Source organism: Centrocercus urophasianus, unplaced genomic scaffold, assembly GCF_019232065.1.
Source record: "Centrocercus urophasianus isolate 14NV4802_14NV808 unplaced genomic scaffold, USGS_Curo_1.0 seq_19, whole genome shotgun sequence".
In the NCBI taxonomy this organism is placed as follows: domain Eukaryota; kingdom Metazoa; phylum Chordata; class Aves; order Galliformes; family Phasianidae; genus Centrocercus; species Centrocercus urophasianus.
Genome location: NW_024884744.1, coordinates 18,914,649 through 18,935,353, shown reverse-complemented (window position 1 = coordinate 18,935,353; position 20,705 = coordinate 18,914,649). Strand labels below are relative to the sequence as shown.

General features: G+C 47.6%; 2 protein-coding genes across 3 annotated transcripts; both read right to left on the bottom strand.

Annotated features, from left to right (window-relative positions):
* Positions 1 to 497: 497 nt before the first annotated feature.
* MTERF4 (mitochondrial transcription termination factor 4) lies at positions 498 to 1,652 on the bottom strand. Its single transcript, XM_042820898.1, has 3 exons — positions 1,313 to 1,652; positions 1,052 to 1,236; positions 498 to 981 (listed from the first exon to the last, which is right to left on the bottom strand). The coding sequence occupies exons 1-3, from the start codon at positions 1,650 to 1,652 to the stop codon at positions 622 to 624; spliced, it is 885 nt and encodes a 294-aa protein (XP_042676832.1). The 3' UTR covers positions 498 to 621.
* Positions 1,653 to 2,778: 1,126 nt separating this feature from the next.
* Positions 2,779 to 20,231, bottom strand: PASK (PAS domain containing serine/threonine kinase). Of its 2 annotated transcripts, none has more exons than XM_042821136.1 (17): positions 20,078 to 20,231; positions 17,769 to 18,001; positions 16,666 to 16,836; positions 15,322 to 15,462; positions 14,657 to 14,791; positions 13,741 to 14,034; positions 13,227 to 13,389; positions 12,080 to 12,254; positions 9,579 to 10,882; positions 8,782 to 8,960; positions 7,932 to 8,099; positions 7,059 to 7,184; positions 6,417 to 6,551; positions 5,502 to 5,701; positions 4,842 to 4,975; positions 3,761 to 3,907; positions 2,779 to 3,576 (listed from the first exon to the last, which is right to left on the bottom strand). In XM_042821136.1, the coding sequence occupies exons 1-17, from the start codon at positions 20,229 to 20,231 to the stop codon at positions 3,365 to 3,367; spliced, it is 4,071 nt and encodes a 1,356-aa protein (XP_042677070.1). In that variant the 3' UTR covers positions 2,779 to 3,364. The 2 variants fall into 2 exon arrangements, with proteins under 2 accessions (XP_042677070.1, XP_042677071.1); XM_042821137.1 differs by having other exon boundaries at positions 9,579 to 10,450.
* Between the last annotated feature and the right edge of the window lie 474 nt (positions 20,232 to 20,705).

Below are 20,705 nucleotides of genomic sequence, written 5' to 3'. Positions count from 1 at the left end.
CGTACACAGTGTATATTATAAATTAATACGTACCAGAGATATATCGTAGTTATGGCATAGAGTGTTACTGCTCTGGCAGCCCTGGTGCTGCAGCCAGGGGGGGCAGCCCTGCAGCACCTCGTCCTCCTGAGTGCTGAGTAAGAGCAGGGCCGGGCCACGCTCCCCTGCAGCACTGGAGATGCCTCTTTTGCCACGGGGAGAATGAGGCTTGCAGATAGAGCCCTTGTTTTTCTCTAAGGCTGCCTGCTCTGGCTTTGTGGACGCGTGTGCTTTGGGATGGGTGAAAAAGCAACCCCTAGGGTGAGAACAGGGCCAAGGGAGAGCCAGAGCGGGGTGGGCTGTGCCCCAGAGCAGGGCCTGGCCCCTCTGCTCCCCTGGGCTGGGACTGGACTGCCTGGACCTGCCCTGCAGCGCTAAGAAGACAGCAGCCTCCAGCACAGCATGTAACACAGCCGAAAGATTTTAACCTAGTCTTGAAAATAAATTAGTTATTTGGGTTTGATTTTTTTGTTTTTTAATAAATAAATAAAAACACTTTATAGAAACGGTATATTCTGTGGAGCAGCTGGTCACTGAGGGGGGGGTGGACAGGGGGCAGCTCGGGAGGGCTCAGCACTGTCCTTATCGGTGCCAGTCCCTATCGTCTCCCTTTGCGTGCAGTGCAGCGCTACCCTCCTCTTCCTCCTCGTCCTCTTCCTCATCCTCCATCTCCTCCTCCTCCTCCCGGGCCAGCAGCCTCTTGAACACCTCGTACTCCTCGGCTGAGGCTCGGGCTACGCCGGCCACGAAGTCGCCCTCGCTCGGCCGCAGCACGTCCCGCAGCGCGGGGTTGTTGCTCTGGATCTGGCCTTTGTGCGGGGTGCGGTAAATCCCGCGGCGCTCCAGGAAGATGTGGCGGTTCCTCAGCTCGGCGAAGGGCGTGCAGAACAGCCGGGCCTTCACCATCTCCTTCTGCCGGACGCCCATCCTGAAGTACGCGTACTGCGCGTAGAGACACGCGGAGCTCAGAGCCTGCCGGGCCGCGCCCGCAGCCCCGCACCGCGCCCCGCACCTGGAAGTGATGCTGCACGCGGTCCGGCTCCTCCAGCAGCACCTCGGGGCAGCTCCGCAGCAGCTCGGCCAGCTGCTCTGCCGTGAACAGACACCGCTCCCGCAGCAGCCGCACCACCGCCTCCATCCTCCTCCGGGGCAGCGTCCACACCTCAGGGCAGCGGCCCGCCGCGCTCTGCAGCCGCGCTGAGCGGGGATACGGGGTGAGCCGCCCGCCGCCCGGCTCGGCCGCCCCTCCGCCTCCTCCCATCCCCGGCCGCACCTCCTTCCAGCCCCAGCCGCCGCAGGTACTCGGCGCGCTCCTTCAGCCGCGCGGTCGCCATCCGCAGCAGCCCCGGGTTCCGCTCCAGCAGCCCCAGCGCGGCCTCCTCGCTCAGCCCCAGCAGCAGCAGCTGCGCCGCCGCCTCCGCCCGCCTCTGCGGCTCGAGCCCCGGTTGCAGCAGGCGGAGCCGCCGGGCCTGCGCCCGGTCGAAGCCCAGGGCCAGCAGCTCCGCCGTCTCGCCCTCCTCCGGGCCCGCCTGATACCTGCAGCGCGGACCCGGCGCGGGGAGGAGGGCGCGGGGCGCTGAAGGCCGCAACGCGCGCAGCAGCCGGGCCGCCATGGCTCGGGGCGGAGCCCCGCACTGCGCAGCCGCCGCATCGCCGCGGCCCCGCCCGCCGGGGTGGGCACGGAGTCGGGGCGGCTCTGCGCTCGCCGGCAGCGCCCGTGCTCCGCGTCCGAGCGGTGTGCCGGCCCTGCCTGAGCTCCGGCGGGCGATGGATGATTGGATGAAGGAACCTCCCGGCCGGCAGCCGGCAGCCCCGCGGCTCTGCCCGGCTCAGCAGTGCCTGTCGGGTTCCAGCAGTAGGCGGCGCCGCCTGCAGGCACAGCTACCGCGCACCGAGCCGGCGGCGCTGAACGCCGAAGCCGACGATTGAGGCGCAGGAGAGGGCCGGAGCCCTTCCTCCGTGTGCTGAGTTACAGCTGCGTTCTGCCACGAATTCAGGCTGCCACGTGCTCAGCTGAACTATCAAAACCTGGAGCGAGGAAACAGGACTACAAACAAAAGCAGGAACTGCTGCTTCTCCCGGCTGGGATCGCGGCCCTGGCTGGGCTGCACAGTGGCCTGTGGTTGTTAGGATCTTCACCCGGTCTGCATTCTCTCTGCCCAGTCCAAGCTTTCTTTCTGCTATCTTTGTCTCCTCAAAAATCTATCATAGAATCACAGAATGGCCTGGGTTGCAAAGGACCACAATGCTCATCCAGTTCCAACCCCCTGCTGTGTGCAGGTCACCAACCAGCAGCCCAGGCTGCCCAGAGCCACATCCAGCCTGGCCTTGAATGCCTGCAGGGATGGGGCATCCACAGCCTCCTTGGGCAACCTGTGCCAGTGCCTCACCACCCTCTGTGTGAAAAATTTCCTCCTAATGTCCAACCTAAACCTCCCCTGTCTCAGTTTAACACCATTCCCCCTTGTCCTATCACTGTTCACCCTCACAGACAGCCATGCCTCCTCCTGTTTTTACACTCCCTTCTAGTAGTGGATGGCCACAATGAGGTTGTGCTGACTGTATTATAGGGAGGATGAGAGGACTGTATCCTACAGCAGGCAATTTGTGTTAGAGGGGTTGCAGAGTTCCTTCCACCAGCTCCAGCTCTGGGGGAAGAGGGAGAAATAGGGAAAAAAGAAATACACATCACACCATTGTGTGTCTGTTTTTGTGCACAAACTCCAACCAGAAGCCAGCTGACCAACAAAATCATGTGTTTATTCATTTTTTTTTTTTCAGAAAGTAAAACTACATATAAAAGTCAAAACAGCCAATAAAAATATATTCTGAGCTATGAACAATAAAAGAAGACAAAAAAAATATATCCCTTCCAGCTTTAAATCCCTTCCTAGGTAAAATAATTACAAGCCTGTTAGCTAGAGAAGCTTGACAGCCTCTGTGAGATAAAACCCAAAGCAAGGGCAGACCCTGGGCTGGAGTGTCTAAAAGGGTCAGAACTTACATTGCTGAGTAATCTGCTGTGCATAGCAGGATTTGCAAGCGTGCTTTGCATGCAGCTTAGCCACCCGTTCTGGGAAGAACAGGAGTGTGGTGAGAGCTGCACAACACAGGCTAGACAAAAAAAAAAAAAAAAAAGCATCTTGATGTCAGGCTGCCTCAATAGACAACAGAAAGTGGTTCAGTCACAACGCTCCCTCGTAGGAAATCTCTGTTCTTGCTCTCAGGATTTCTCAAGAATTCCTCCTTTTCTCTCTTTGTACAGAGAGAGAAGTGCTTGGAATGAGCACTCAGGAAGCAGCAGGAATCCTCACACGCCCTGCAGTTACGGCTGCACAGGCAGGGGCTGCTGCAGGGAGCGGCTGCAGGGACTCCCCAGGCTCCAGCCCTGACACCTCGCAGCTGCAGCTCCTTCCCAGAGGGGATCTGCACACACACAGCTGGCAGCACTCACACACGGCTCACTCTCCACGCGAGGAGCTGAGGGTCTGCCTCTGTGTGAGTGCTCAACAGAACCATTTCTCCATCCACCGCTTCCTAGAAAGAAAGATCAACAGTGAGGGGTGAACTGCAGTCCCCCGGGTCAATGGTTCAAAGCATGTTTGGATATGAGAAAGTTGCCTTTGGGTAAGAAGTTGCTAACCATAGGCTAACTTTGTCTCATAAATCCTCCCCTGCTGGCTCCACTGGTGGGGGAGAAAAAGCCTTCAGAAGATCTCACCTGCCCCAGCAGAGACGTACACCTCCTCCCAGGTGTAATCACCCAGGTTCACAGGCTGCTTCAGCCAAGGATCCTCCACCAGCATTGCTAGAGTCGTGCGCTGCTCTGGAGCAGGGTGCAGCAGCCCCACCATCAGATTCATGAGATCTGGGAAGAGGCAGCAGGGACACAAACAGCTCAGTCTGTATTTTAGGCACGCTGGGAATGCAAGATATGATTTATATTCAAAGAATGCAGATCTCAGTTACAAATCCTCCCCGCTAATCTCTTGTACCATCCTGTTCTATCACAGCTTTATTCACAACGTGCTCAGCTCCCGGGATGATGGGATTTCCAGGTTGTGAAAACAAAGAACCAGGAGCAGTTCTGACACCGATGAGGACAGAGGAACAAGTGTCACACAGGCAGCCCGAAAATCACTGCTTTGGAGCCCAGCCCACCTGAGGGCTGCTGAGCCTGCAGCCACCCCATTCTCATCTGTGCACTCAAGGCTCAGGGAAAGCTTCAGGAATTCACTGCTCAGCTGCAGCACCACTTATAACCATTGTGCTCCTGGGATCACAGAGAACTTGTTGATGAAAACTTCAGTAGCCTGACGTGCAATTTGTTTTCTACAGCTCAAAGCAGGGGCAGTGAATTTTTCCTGTGATGTCAAGCTATACAGTTCATTCAGAAATGACATATTAACAGATGATCACCAAACATCCCAGAGTGACACGCTATTGCCTGACAGTTGGTTCAAGTGAGATAAACCTTGCCTTAGAGTGAGATGAGTGTCATTATTGACTGAACGTTATGTACTACAGTCAGCCTTCCCAGCAGCCCTTGTTCTGGCTTTCTCAAGCATAAACCTCACTGAAGTTTGACAAAGCAATAGCTTGAATCATCTCTGTAAGTGGGAGGACTGGAATTTGAAACTAACAAGACATACAGTAAGAAGCTGAATTGGAGGCACAGAGAACTGCAGAACAGAATTTCTCTGCTTCAGAAAACAGCATTTTAAATCACTGCGTAGGACATTTGGAACTGTTTTTCCCCATTTTTCTCTGCTCATGTTTCCTTTAAATGGGAGAAAAGTCACCTTTTGACACAGGCCGAGGAAAATTGAGGACAGCTGCCATGGCCTCCTCCAGCTCACAGAAGGGGTTCTCTGCAAATATTAGGGTATAAAGGGTGACACCAAGTGACCACATCTCCAGCTCTGGGCCGTGGTACCTACAGAGATGCACAAACTTGCATGAATTCCAAGTGCAGTGACAGAATCATGTGCTAAGGAACTTAACCATAACCTGAAACTGTTAAATATTGAAACAGAACTTCATACAAGCTCTGTAAAAAAGCAGCTTTTAGTTGAGAGACAGGTATGAAGAAGTTAGGCAGCTGACATGCATACTGTGAGAGACAAGGGAGACACCAAGCCACAGCACAACTCATCCAGGCTGGAAATGACAACTGGAGGCTTGTTTTTGAACTCAGCTCTGTCATAGGGAAGACATTAGTGTGAACTGATGTACAAGGCTGTGCATGAAACACCTGACCAGAACAAGAAAGCCCATCAACAGGCTTAACAAAAATCAACTAATAAGCCTCTGCAAATAATTTCTGTCACTGTAATGCCCTAAATCTCACTTCTGTTTCCTGTGGTTAGGAACCCCCCCTGCTTCCATCCAGCCCTGCACACACAGGGCTGTTTTTTGGGGGTGTGATTTACAACAAAACGACGTTTCATAGGGTGACATACGGTTTGCCAGACAGCACTTCTGGTGAGCAGTATTCAATGGTCCCACAGAAGGTGTAGAACACTTTGCCAGGTTGCAGGTAGGCAGCAGAACCAAAGTCCACCAGTTTAACTGTGAAATCTTCAGCAATGACAATGTTTTCATCCTTGATATCTCTGTGAAGGATGTTTCTACAGTGGAGGTACCCAACGGCTGACACAAGCTGAAAGAGGAGGAGAGAGCTGTGTGTTGAGTCAGACAGATGTCCTTCCAAGTAACATAAATGGCATCAGAGTTCCCACAGCCACATCTTGGGTTGCTTTGACACTGTATGAAGACACAGATCCTAATTTTGGTAAGCTCCATTTGGATGGTCCTTTCATTTCACTGAAAGAATAACACTGTATGCCTTTCATACTGCAGCACGACAAAGCACTTAGGAGTGAAGATTGGTATAAATAATATCCTTAGGCTTAAACTCCATTCTTCTTGCTGCACGATTCATGCAACAGTGCTATAATTAGGAATAGCATCAGAATTATATCACCTTGGAGACAATCTTGATCCATACCACAACATATCCGAATGACAAAAGCAGAGAGCTGAGAGAATAAAACTTCTATTTATCATACAAAGATCCTTCAGCAGAGAAATAGCATACAGGTCTGAGGTAACAAAGCACCCCTATAAACTCAGGGGTGGTATAGGAATGGGGCTTATCAGTAGGAAGCCTAAAGGAAACAGGGAAACAGAGTGCAATTTGTGAGAGCACACTGCACAGCAGACAAAGAAGGTGCAGCACTAAACCACTGTCTTCCACCAGCATCCCAGGTGAGGGGAGTAGAGCATGACAGTGGTTTATGAGAGAAACAGGATCCTGGTTCTCACCCTAACCATCTTTTCCCTGCAAGTAGCAACTGTATGTTCCCAGCTCTCACCTGCCTGAACAGGTAGCTTGCTAATGGCTCGTCCAAATCAGGCTGATTATCGATGAACGTAAAGAGATCCAGACCAGATCCGTGCTTCTCCATCACCAGCTGGAAGAAATGTTCGTTTTCAAACACATCCAGCACCTGATAAAAAACAGTCTGTTATTTGTTTGTGCTTCACCTTCTAATTCCCTTTGTAATTATTGAGCTAAACAAACACTAACTTCCCATGGCAGATTCAAGCGAAGCGCATCACAACCCATTCATAAGTCTCATTTCACTGAGCACAAATGTTCATTGAAAAGAGGGCAGAACCACAAAATCAGAGGAGTTCTCTCTGAAAAAAACTAGCAGAAATCAAGATATACCCAGATCATCTACTGAACTAGTGAGTGTTCTGCTGTGACATCATAGGTCCATTCCCAAGACTGCATCTAGAGACAGCAGACTTGCTTCTGTTAGATTCATACCTTCACATCTGCACTTACATCAACAGCTTGTGGTACGTGTCTAAAAGCAAGTGACCCTTAACAGGGCATGACAGCTCTTTACTGAAAAGGTAAAGTTAATACAGGACACTTCTGAAGAAGAGCATAAGGCCTTACATAGTCAAAGGAGCCATCTGATCCAGTTCAAACTGAGTTTCTGTACCTTAATGATATTGGGGTGCTGCAGCTTCAACAGGATTGCTATTTCTTGAGTAACTCTCCCCACATCAGGATCATCCACCCAGCAGTCCTCAAGCACTCTCTCCTTCCAGATGAACTTCACAACAGCCTGCACAGACAACAGCATTTCAGTATTGCAAGAGCAGAACTGTAAGTGTTCAGTAAGTTAATTCCCAAGAAAAATGTTGGTGAATCATAACTGTAAGGACCAAGTCAGTCAGTAATGCTTTGTTTATGGCATCTATAAACATCTTTAAACTAATTTAGTCCCAGATGCCAGTTGACTATTAATAAAATTGAGTTCCAAAGGCTCTTAGAGGCCAGCTCTCCTATCAGTCAGCAGGGGTGAGCTCTGGCACAGAGGAAAAACAACCAAGCACTTCCATTCACACAGAGAAACACCACAGCTTGCTTCTCAGCACCCAAAATACTTCTGCTGATAGAGGACCCCATAACTTCAACATGCCTGTTGCACAATGAAGTCACCACATGCTTGAACTGCAACATGCTAAACTTTGGAGTTTGTTATTCTCTTCAGTAAGGTTAGATTAAAACTTGTAATCCTGTTAAGCCTGAAATAAAGCTCTTACTAGGGGTTAAAGGGGCTACCTGGCCAGCCTCACTCTGTACCTCTGCCTTGGATAAGGTGCATCATTGTGAACATTGTATCAATGCAAACACCTCACTGTCCTGCCTTCAGAAGGTTGGTGATCCACATTTGCATTCAAAACAAAGCAAAGTCCTGAACTACCAAATAGCAGCTTCTGAAAGCAGAGTGCTGACGCTGCTGGACACTCTAACATTTCTGTTCAGATTCCAAATAATTCCATTGCAATATTTGAAAGAAATACTTAACCTCCTGCTGATTTTCCTTGCTCCTGGCAGTCCAGACAAAGCCAAAAGATCCTTTGCCAATGAGGCTGAGAGTGTGATAATGTTTGGCATACTCTCCCTCACAAGCCCTTAATCTTTCAAGCTCTTCAGCTCTTCGGGAATTGTCAGAGAGCGAAGATGATTTGATGGCCTGGGTACAGAGGAAAAGAAAACACAGCAAGAAAATGAACTGGGCAAGCCACAGAGCAACATCTGCCAAACAAAGTAAATGCTGACAGGAAACAACTGAACTGAAGGAAGTGAAAGGTACAGCTTCAAGCTCTATCTATAGATTTGGTGGTCTGTGTTTGCCTCAATAACCTCTACATAGACCACACACCTACATACAACACCACCTTACCTGTGTTTACCAGGCTTCTTGATAAGGCAGCAGTTTCATTCTGCAGATTGCTCTCTTAGCAGATATCAAGAGAGAACAAATTCAAAGCACATCCTCTTAATATCCCAGTAAAATCTATAGTAAAGAAATACCACAAGCTTTCCTACCAACTCCTGCAACTGCAGGATCACACTGATTTTACAACTAATCTCACCACGCTGATGTAAGCATCCATTGTAGATGTACTTAAACCAGCCTGAAAATAAATTTGAAGTTCAGGTGCTGTTACCATTCAGGCTGGAAAGATAACTATGCTAAGCCAAATACACAGTACCAGAAATGTTGCCAAATGTGTTGTTTTTAGAGTAATGGCACGTTTCTTTTGATGTAGAAAGAGGAAAACCAGGAAAAACAATCCCCCCATCCTGCCCTCATGATATTTGAGCAACTTCCCAACTTCAGCTCAGTGTTATGAAGTGGCCAAGTTTCTTACTTCTCCAAGACTGTGTGTGGAAAGATCTAGAGCGGACTGGGTCGAGCTTGCTAGACTGGAGAGCAAAAGCTGAGTCTTTGCTACAGCTTCTTTCTGGCTCTGCAGGTCTTTCACTACCCAGACACAGAAGAGCACAGCAGGGTCCTGCAGCTCCACACGTTTTACTTCAAAGAGTATGCCTGCAGAAACAAGTCAGGAGGTTAAAATGGTGGAACCAAAAGTTAGCAAAGGAGACCACAAGAAGCTTAGGATGAAATCCTGAGTTCTTAAAGTGAATTTCTCCATTTTCTTCATTACTTTTGGGAGAACACGTGCTTAGGAAGGAATCATCAGGGACAAAAGCACAGCTATTCTAGAGGTACGCAGGGGGTTACCTTCACAGCATCCCACCAGCCTTTAGCAGAAATGGTTGTCAGTGTGCAATTGGGACTGTTCATTTCTTACTGTTATTCAAAATGGCATAAAAATTGGGAATGTATACATGCACTAGGTCCTGCTGAATGAGTGAATGAAGCATGCTCCATTATATGTATTTCCAAAGGAGTTAGATTTTCTGTTCAAAATCAGTTATGAGTGTTTAAGAATATTTCTGACAGTTCAGTCTATCTGAAGTTCTTAGCAACCACCTGCTATTCCAATGCTCTCTGCACAGACTTAAATACTAGACTTCTTTTTAGATGCTACAGCTTGCTTCCTTCTTCTCTGCCAGCTTCTAAGCCTAAAGCAGCTGCCTTCTGCAAAGATGTGGGAGGAAGACAGAGTAAGAGTTCTGGGAAGAGGAGACAGGTGCAACTTACTTAATTGTGAACCATCTTTGTGACTGCAGTTCCCACTGTAGCTGCCTTCCAGAATCTCTGCACTGAAAGGAGCTGCATGATTTGGTCTTCCTTCTTGTTTCACAGGGGTAGACGTTGCTTTTATTTCCACCTTTTCCTGCCCATGCAACTGACAGTCTTCTTCAGAACTGCCTTTGCTTTTCAACATGTTTCTGCTGACATTATCCCCCACTGTCTCTGTGAGAGTTTTAGCCTTCTCAGTGAAGGCTTGGAAGGATTGTTCAGGGTTTTCCAAACGCTGTTGTGAAGGCAGATACCCAGAACCATCTTTTATGGCAACACCATTTAACAGCTGCTCAGCTGAAGAAGCACCACTCTTCTGAGTTAACATACTGCCTGCAGCTGAGTTCACTGTATTAGAAGAGAAGCCTTCTACAGAATCAGAAGTAGAACCTAAACAGTTGCCAGAGTTCCCTGTGACACCAATATTCAGATCCAGATCCTCGAGATCAGAGCAAATGGAGTTCAGCTCAGCATCAGTTTGTCTCACAGTTCTGAAGGTCGGGGCAGCTCCCAGTGCAGAACCAGTGCAACCCATTGTATTTCCTGAGCCACCATCATAGGTGCCATTTCTTCCATTTGCAATGAAATGTGCATCTTTCAGCAAGCTGCTTTCAGCAACAGCATGCTCAAGACTGGAATGTTTTCCATCACACATGAAGCTAGCATTTGCCAACTGTCCTCCAGCCACGTGACTTTGAAAATCTTGTGTGCAGCTCAGTGTTGTCCCAGGCTGTGGTTCATTTATTTGCAGTGTTCCAGATGAGTTACAAGGAAAACAAGACGGTGGCTTACTCGTTCCACTGGGTGCAGTATCTGGCTCATCTTCTGGGCTAGAAAATACAGTGAAGCAGGCAACATTTGCTGAAGAAGATTGTCCTTGAGCACTGGTGGAGTGCTGATCCTTCAGCATTTCATAGGGCAACACAGAGACCTGCTGACAATTTAACCCCTTTGGGTCTTGATGATGAACATGTAATTGATAAAGCGAGAAGCTGCCCTCGCTGGCACTGCCAGTCTCAGAGGCACCAGGTGCTGCACCATGGCTGCTTCTTAAGGGTGTCTTTAAGTTCTGATTGAAACCCAACTGCTCTGAAGCAGATGACGACAGAGATACCTGTGCAGGGTGCATTTCTGGAGGATTACATGATCTTGCATTTTCCACCACCCTGCAGCATTCCAGTGCTCTGATTCTGTCAGGCTGGGTTTCAGGAGAAGGCTCTGCACAGAGGGCTGGCAGCTCATCAGCCACAATGCTGCCTTCACTGCAAGGATTCCAAGTTATTAGTGATATCATGATGACAAAAGGATAAAACAGTCACTTACATCCTGCCCACTCTCCCATTGATACGTCCATTACTTAAAGCCTGCCCCGTTTTTAATGATTATTTTTAATTTAAAAGAAAAAGGCAAAAAGCTCTTGATGGAAGCATTCAAAATGCTAACAAATCCCATTCCCACCAAACTGGGATAGGCACACTTGAACAGCAGTCTTCACTTATGGATTAATTCCTTGTCTAGATTGATTTCTAAACGTATTTCTTAGGTCAAAGCAAAAGGCCAGCACATGGCTGCACCCTTCAAGTCCTGAAGACAGAAGATCCCTGAGGTGTTTCCAGTCATTTTAACCATGGTTCACTGAAGCCCACGGCACAAAGTATTTTCTAAGTAGTTCTATCAGCAAAGATGCAGAATAGAAAAACAACCCATGTAGTGAAGCAATTATAACCCATCTGTGATACAGAGATGTGAAGGACAGCACAAGGAAGCTATCAGATTATCAATCTGCTTAAAAAATGGCAAGAACTGTGCTGTAACATTACATTAAATGCACATTAAAAAGGCAACAAATAACAATTCCAACTCTCAGAAGTTAATGTGGAAGGTTTAAAACTTCCCTTGAGCAAAGTTGGGTGCATCACACAGAGCCTCGTGCAGAATTCCTAACATTATCAAAGGAAAGAGACCTAGAAAGATGCAATAAAGATGCCTGCACTCTAGTAACACAATATCATGCTTCAATGGGTAACCTGACAGTTATTATTCCAGAAGGAATAATGTCTAGATCCCATTCCAGGTTACCTGGCCTCAGAGCAAGACCAGTTAGTGGATACCATGGAAGGAAACAACCACCCATTGTTTCATATCTAGCAAGACAGGGTGTAATTACCTTCCATGGCCTGTGATGAAACACTTGGTACCCATCAGGGGGTGAATCCCAAAACTTTATCAATACAACATGCAGATCTCAATGAAAATCTAAGGTAAGCAAAGCTCAACCTGTCTTGCAAACAGCTCTCAGAATCTCAGAGATCCAAATGCAGAAGGCTCTTGTTACACATTGCCACCAATATCAGAGAAGTGGAAAAAAAAAAAAACCAAACCCAGCAGTTTTTGCTTGTGATTATCCCTCCAGGTCTTTGCTTTTTCCAAAGTGAGATGATGGTCCATAAAATGCCTACCGATTTGGAAGTGTGGCTGCCACTTCAGGAGGTGAGGGAAGAGATAACAGACTGCTCCCATTCTTCTGCTTACTCTCACCACGTAGCAACCTGTCTTCTCTGTGTCTCCTTGCCAATTCCTGCTCTTCATCTCTTGACAGCAGGTTGGCTGAAGATGCAGACACAAAGTCGTCACCTGCACCAAACAAGAATTCAAACCATACCAATTTTGCCTTTTATTTTTATGCTTCAGTATCTACAGTGCTTTAAAAAGGAAAACAAACTTTAAACTGCACAGGTCCCCATGGAATTGAGTATAGAAGAGTTGCTTCAGGTAAGGCAGTCGAGCATTTTAGTCAGGTTTGGCCTGAGAAATGGTCATATCCAGGAACCTAGATGTTTTAAGGCTGCTAAATTCACCTTTCCTGGACAGGTATTAAAGAAGTAAAAGAAAAAAAGGCCCTAGACACACATGCTGCCCAATTCCAACATCTAAAATGAAAAGGTTTATAACTCACTGAAGTTGCAGGATGAAAAAGGAATAGTCCTTTTAGTGCAATAGTGCAAGTGAAAGAATAAGGTAAGAACTTCCTTCCTTAGTGACAAAAGGTCAAAAGAGGAAAACAGTCACTTACAAAACAAAGTAAACCAGGTGCTGTTGCTGCAGAAGAAGGTAATGAATGAACAAACCTGGATTACAATCTAGAACAATCACAGCATTTAGTAAAGGCTGGCTGTCAAAATAGTCTCCTCAGCCAAAAAAAAATTACTTCCAGATTAGAAGCATCACTTCACCAAAGAATTACTTAAGCTGCACACTGTCTACTAACTCTTATTTGTTCCACCAGCAGCTGTGCATTGGTTCCAATGCAGTTGCACATTTTTAAGAAAAGGTGGGGGGAAAAAAGAAAACAGGAAAAAAAAAAAAACAGAGGAGACAAACATTCAGTACATACAAAGCATTCTCTGTTAACAGAATAATTTCTGCCTTGGATATTCAGTTTCATCTTCTTCGTAAGAGAGAGAAAAGCAAAAGCTTACATGAACAATTCTGTTCACCTTGGGTTATGGCAGAAATCCAGTTTAAGAAGTGCACAGAGGTACTTGGTTTTTATAAAGCACATTTCCTATTTTTACAGGAAAAATCTCTCTCCTCTGCTAATTTTACCTTTGCTACGGCAACCAGAACCAGTCGTGCAGCAGGCAGAAACATCCTCAAAGCAGCACTCACTTTCTGTCCCCAGAGAGTCATCAAGAGGAGGTAATGGCAAGGAGCAGTCATCGCTTCTCTCCATGTTGTTATAGAAACCAGGGATCAGGAATGTTATGTTCTAAAACACAGAATGAAACCTGTAAAGCTAAGGAGGCTCTCACAGACTGGGGGCAAATGCTAGCAGTGACTGTAGGCCTGATTCTTATGGACAGCCATGCAGACAGTCCACATCACTGGTGGAGAACGTGTCATTGTGCAGATTGCTTTGGGCTCCAGCCAGCTCCTCAATGCTACAAGACTTCAACACAGCAAGATAATTTCTGTACCATCCCATGTTCCTTGCTCAACACATGCATGCAGCTTTGTGACAGACAGAAACGAGTAGAAAAGAAGCCCATAAGACACTAATGGATACACTGCCAGACACAGCACTCATTTGGGCACAGGGGCATTCATATTCCTATCTTACCTTCCCCAACAGCTCTTTCTTCTCATAGCCAAACAGTGTTAAAGCAAAACTATCCTTGATGCACTGGATGGTTCCATCTGCCTGTAGAGTAATAAGGCCGCTGATGGTAGAAAAAACTTCAACTGCAGCAGTGTAATGATAGTGTGTGAAAGAGAGTTCTCCTTCTGTCTGTAGAACACCATTGCTCTGTGCTGCCACTTGGTCCTCCTCCAGGAGGCTAACTTGGAGTTTTAAAGTGAGAGGAAACACGTTGCCCTCTCTGGATCGACCTACAGCTCTCTGAACCTTGAGGTTCTAGATTAGAGAGGAGAGAAAGAAAAACCTTAATTAATTCAGTGTTCTCAGGAAAAAGGAGCAGGAAGAGAAAAGCAAACATTCAGTGAATATAAAAATGGACAAAAGTCAGGGTTCTACATCCTTAGGAAACCAGAGATGAACTCCTGCATAAATATCTCAATAGCAAAGAGCAGGAAAGTCCACACTGCAGCTTTTCAGCAAATGAGGCATTACTAAGGCCTCATTCAATTACCCAGCTGCCTGTTTTTATGACCTCTGCAAGACCTGGATATTCTTTAGGTCCTTACTCCTCAGACAGACATGTTTGAAACTGGCTTAAGGATCCATAGGAATATTAGGGAGCTGACTGAGCACGTTCCCTTAAAAAGCCAGGCTTCTGATGGATTGCAGACATCTTTCACCAGGATAGACTCCACAGTGACAGATCAGGGACTGGACTCATTCCTAGTTCAAAAATACCCTGTTGGCAGCTCCATAAATAAGCATCACACCCTTTTTCACAGAACTCGTGCTTCTCTCCAAAAAGGCTTTCATCTGTTACATAAGGATGGAAACCACAGTGCACCTGCAACCCAAAAGGAAAGGATAGGGAAGAAAGTGGTTGGCACTTATAGTATACCTTTGGGATTTTTTTGCCTAGAAGAGGGATCTGCACAGCAGGAATCAGGTCTTTTATGTGGAGTCCAACTACTTCTTCCAATGTTGGGTAGCCATGGAGATGGGCAAAAAGAAGGTCACATGATGTAATGCCTCCCTTGACAAGAAAATACACAGTATTATTATATTATATATTATATATAATATATATTATATATATTTTAATTTAGCATTTCAGCCACAGTCCACTCAATCCTTTAACAGTTTCTTGCAAGCATCTTATCAAACAGCAGGCCTCATTCTGTTGTCCCTTCAGGAATACAACTAACTCAGTAAAAGCAGGCAAGGCAATTACGCAATGCTCTAACATTAGCATGTCGTAGGGGAGAGCAGGGAAGGCCAGGACTCCTCATAGAAAGTCCCCTCAGCAAGGAGATTCCCTTACAAGGGCACCCCTGTGGTCACTAACAGTGCCCTGCCAAACCACCACCACCTGGATATTTTGACTTGTCAATGTCAAGGTCAGCCTCGTGGGAAAAACACACACAGATGCTGCCCATGCAATCCCAAGTTCAAGCAGTGCTGTGCACACACTTTGTGTTCACAAGTGATGGTGCATCCACCAGCTTTTAGCCACATTTGCACACAGAAACTGCTGCCTCATTTGATCATGAGGAAAACACTCACGTCAGCCCTGAAGGAAACAAAAGCTGAAAGTCTTTCCACTGGCTCCAGCAGAACCACGCAGCGCTGGCTGTCCTTGAGTCTTATTCGCCTCAGCCACACCGAGACGGGGATCTTCTCTTTGAGATGGTTGATAACATCCACCTTTCCACAAGATTTAGAGTTACAATTCACTAAGGCTGTGGTTACTTTGCAAGGTTTTGAGCAAGAGGAGTCCCTCACTGTTAGAAAAAACTTGTTTATTGACAGCTTATTGGGAGAAACGCCTCTAATATGGAATTGATAAGGATTGCAATTAAGTCACTGTTGTTGCTTTTTTGTTGTTGCTTTGTTTTTTTCCTCCCAGCCTCAAGAGGACTCAAAGAATTTCAATCAGCATAATAAACATGTTGATCTAATGCCTTATTTTCAATGAAAAGAGCTTTTCAGAGCTGCCTTACATAAGAGATGCCCCACGATGCTAGCAAATACTCCACATTAGTAATGCAGGTCTTACTTTCAGCCACAAGAGCAGCAGCTTAATTTCTTATGGGAGAAGATTCTTCTCCAATCAGGAAATGTTTACCTATCATACAACCTGCAGTGTTCATATCAAGTCTTTTATCTTTTTTATGAGACCTTGACAGAATGGGTTTATGAATCCCACAAAACCTCCACAGCAGCCTATGAAGCACTGGGCACAGCTGCACTTCAAGGTTAGTGTTTTCATCAGACATTTAATGTTAATCCTGGATTTTTCTAACCAGGCTTAAGATGTTTGTTTTTTTTCCCCAGACCGAATTGATGATGCAGGAAGATGGAGCTCTGAGGTACTGATCATTTCACAGCAGCAGCCAAAGAAAACATGGAGACTTCTCACACAGCTTTCTCCTAATTAACCACACTATTAATTCCACTCATTTGCAGCACCTGGGGTGTTGTCAGACACGTTGCAGTGCCTGATGGACATGTAACTTCACAACATGCACAGTGCCACTTAAGGTCATTTTAAAGACCAGCCAATTGGGAACTTCTCCATAATGATGTTTTCCATGTTCAGCAATTTACATTGATTGATCTCTTTATTTATTTATTCTTTTTTTAGATCAAATGTCCTTGATGATCTGATTAGTCAAGTCATCATGACTGGAAAGCTCATGTAAGTGCCTTGCAAAGCACCTTTACCCTTTAAATACCCACGTTGCACACTTTTAAACAAAACAGCCTGACAAATGACTTAATTACTGAGTGCCCACTAAGTTAACTAGATCAAGAAATTACACTCAAACTGTCAAGAAAACCAAAGCCACCCTAAGCCCCACAAATCTTGTATACAGTGAGGGACATTTGCTCAAACATTTTACATACCACAGTTCCTGAAACCATTGATGAATGTTCATCAGTTTCTAAACACTCATCACCCACAGCTTCCCGTGTCTCTTGGTCACATTTGGATATGAAGTGGGAAAGCTTTTGACCAATGAGCTCCTGACTGCTGCACCCAAGCAGCCTGCAGGCTTTGTCATTAGCCACTAGAATCTAGAAAAGAAAGGAAACAAAGAATAAAAGCTGAAAGTCTTGTTTATAGATCATCTTCTCCTCAGGTTGTTACTTTAATATCAGGACACTTCCTTTCAGTGGAAATACAGCAGCCCTTTTCAACTGCAGTCTTTGGAAACAATTCAGCTTCTTATTCTAAGACATTCATTGCCCAAGTGTCTTGTTGGTGAAGAGTGTTTGAATCATGGCTTTCCTTTTAGACTTCCTGCTTGCTTTTAACTTCCTATCTCCTCCGCCCTTGTGAATTATGAGGCAAAGTCACAAAGTTGTACTTGCAAGCAATGCTGAGGCAGGCCATAGAACTTTATCCGCCCCTGAAGGCATGCAACAATCACACAGATCATTGCCATGCTTAAGCCTCTGTTAAAGACCAAGTTAGGATTAAGTGTCTTTAGGATGGTAGAGCTCAAATTGTCAGCTCAAGCTAAAAATGGCACAGCTCTTTACAGCTGTTAGCCTTCAGCTTTATACTCGGGTCTCTGTTAGGACAGAAACAAAAATCTCTCTCCCCCAGTGCGAAAAGGGCGGTAAGTGGGGCAGGCAGAGATGTCTTGCCACCGTACATTTATCCCTGGGCTGCTACTTTCTAGACAAAATGCCTGAAGCATGATCAGCTTTTCCTTTCTTTCTGTATGCTACATTGTAGCTGCATTCTTCTTTAGCCTCTTTTTCCATTTGAAATAAAAGACTTAAAATAACTAATTGGTTACGTATATTTTGCTAACTACAACGTGCCATAAAAATACATGTATTGCCAGCCTTCAGACAATTACTAAGCAGCTATAAAACACCCTCACGACACTAATTACCTGCAGATGCAAGTAAGAATAACGGGTATTGTAGCTTATGTGAGATCATCCAGCCTGCATCAGTTAGGTGGGCTATAGCTTAGCATTCACAGCTGCAAATACCTCCGTTGTGGTGACATCCACCGTGAAGATGGCCTGGTTTGGATTGCGGGCAGCAGTCAGGAAGTGCTGGCTGGATTCCTCCAGGGCAGGAGCATGCACAAAGGAGCAAGAAGAACTTCCAACAGAAATGGAAAGAGAGGCAGAGTCCTGCTGAGCACAAGGGCTCCCGATTTTGCTGGCACAAACATTATGAGCTGCCAGCGAAGAGAAGCAGTAAGAGCTCCATTTCTCCCCTGTGAGAACAACAAAAATCAGCTGTGTTATAATAGTTTACTACAGGAGCACAGCGGAAATTAATGAAAAATCAGTTGTCTGATTGTCCAGTAATTACATCCCAAAACACATGCTTCTATGCTTTTTTAAGAAAATGCAAGAAAATAAAACCGATGAAACTAAAGATAACAGAAACAATTACAATAATAAACATTTTTGAGTCACAGCCACTGGAATAATTAAACTCCCTCTGTAGGCTAGAAAAAAAAATTGTCAGCGTGCAAATAATCCAACCAGACGATTCAAGCTTTTCTTCTGCTGAAGTCACGAGAGTTTAAAAGGTTTTGAATTATCTCAAGTTAAAATTGGAACTATTATTAAATATAATTGCAGTTAGTCAGAAGCCAGTTAATTAACTATTCACAAGACGTGACACCGAAATACCAGAGCCCACACCAACACTTTATGTTACACAATGGCAAGTGATTGTACTAAAACTTCCAGAAGTTCTGACTGCAATAAATACTCCCATGGGAAGCGACATCAGCTACCAAACAAACACCATCACTCCACTGCCAAACTAAGTAGCTTTGAAGGACTGGCAGCAAATGGAAAGGGAAATACTGGAGAATTATCACAGAATGGCCCAGGTTGGAAGGGACCTCAAGAATCATGAATCTCCAACCCCCCCTGCCACATGCAGGGCCACCAACCTCCCCATTTAAAACTAGACCAGGCTGCCCAGGGCCCCATCCAACCTGGCCTTGAACACCTCCAGGGATTCACGGGGCATCCACAAGCTCTCTGGGCAGCTGTTCCAGCACCTCACTCCTCTCTCTGTAAAGAATTTCTCCCTGACATCCAACCTAAATCTTCCCTCCCTCAACTTAAAACCATTCCCCTTTGTCCTGCAGTTATCAAGAGTTGATTCCTCTCCTGTTTGTAGGCTCCCTTTAGGTACTGTAGGCTGCAATGAGGTCACCCCACAGCCCCCCACAGCCTTCCTTTCTCCAGGCTGAACAAGCCCAGCTCCCTCAGCCTGTCTTCACAGGGGAGATGCTCCAGTCCCCTGATCATCTTTGTGGCTCTCCTCTGGACTCTCTCTAACAGCTCCCTGTCTTCCTCGTACTGGGGGCTCCAAACCTGGACACAGTGCTGCAGATGGGGCCTCACAAGAGCAGAGTAGAAAGGGACAATCACCTCCCTGTTCCTGCTGGCCAGCCCTCTTCTGATAGGGCCCATAATAGCATTTGCTTTCCAAGCTGCAAGAGCACACTCCTGGCTCATGTTAAGTTTCTCATTCATCAGAATCCCCAGGTCCTTCTCTGCAGGGCTGCTCTCAAGAACTGGAGAAGTCATCCCAAGAACATTGAGTCACTAAGGTTGGAAAAGACCTCTCAGATCCCCAAGTCCACCCACCATGCCCACATCCCTCAGTGCCACATCTCCACAGCTCTGAACGCCTCCAGGGATGGTGACTGCCCCACTGCCCTGTGCAGCTGTGCAGTGCCTCCCTGCTCTTTCTGAAGAGTTTTCTGTAATATTCAACCTGAACTTCCTGTGGCACAACTTAAGGCCATCAGCTCTCATCCCATCACTGTTAATCTCGGAGCAGAGGCCGACCCTCACCTCACCTCGCCTCCTCTCAGTGAGTTGCAGAGCAGTGAAGCTCCCCCTGAGCCTCTTCTTCTCCAGACCAACCCATCCCAGTTCCCTCAGCTGCTCCCCATCACACTTTGTGCCCCAGACCCCTCACAGCTCCACTGCCCTCTGGGCACACAGCAGCACCTCAACGTCTGTCTTGTAGCATGAGCCCAGCGCTGAATGCAGCACAGGAAATACGGCCTCACCAGAGCTGGATACAGGGCACGGTCACCTCCCGCTCCTGCTGGCCGCATTATTGCTGACACAAGCCAGGCTGTCCTCCTCACAAGCCAGGCTAGCCGGGCACACAGCCGGTTCACGTTCAGTCGGCTGCCAGCCCGTCTCTGTGCTTCTGCTACTGCTGCCAGAGTGAGGGAAGGAAAGGAGGAAGGGCCGTAAGAGCACCCATCGCTGCCACTGGCAGCCCGCGACCCCCAGAACGCAGCGCTCACCGGACAGCGAGGCTCCCCGCCGGCACAGTCCGGCCAGCCGGCTCCTCCCGCCGCCACCAGCCCACGGGTAGGACCTGCTCAGCTGCTCCGAGTCGCTCAGCGGGTCGAGGCCCAGGGGGCTGTCTGCAGAGCGGCCGCACACACTGCCGGCCATCCCCGCGCACGGCCAGGAGCAGCGGGGAGCTCCGCTAACAGAAGCGCGGCTCGGCTGAGCCCCGCCGCTCCTAACGCACGACGGTCGACTCGCAGCGCGGCCCGGTCAGTGCCTCGCAGCGCTCGCCTCAAACTGCCGGGGGCGGGACGTGGCCGTCTCCCTGCCCAATAGTGGCAGAGCGGCACGGCCATCAGCCAATGGGAGACCGCGGCGCGGTGGCGGGCCGTTCGAACGCGGCGCCGGCCCCCCTGCCCGCGGCCGTTGCTAGGAACGCTCAGGCCAGCGTAGATGGTGGGCGGGATGGGCCCAAACCGACCCAACGTTGAGCAGTGCGGGGCTCCCCCACCTCCCCGTTCCTAGCCACAGCCGCGTCCTGGCAGCCCTGCCCCGTATCCTCGCTTTCCGGGGACGAAAGGGCACGAGGGTCCGAACGCTTCCCGCACAAGTGTTGGTCCGGGGTACCAGACCGCAAAG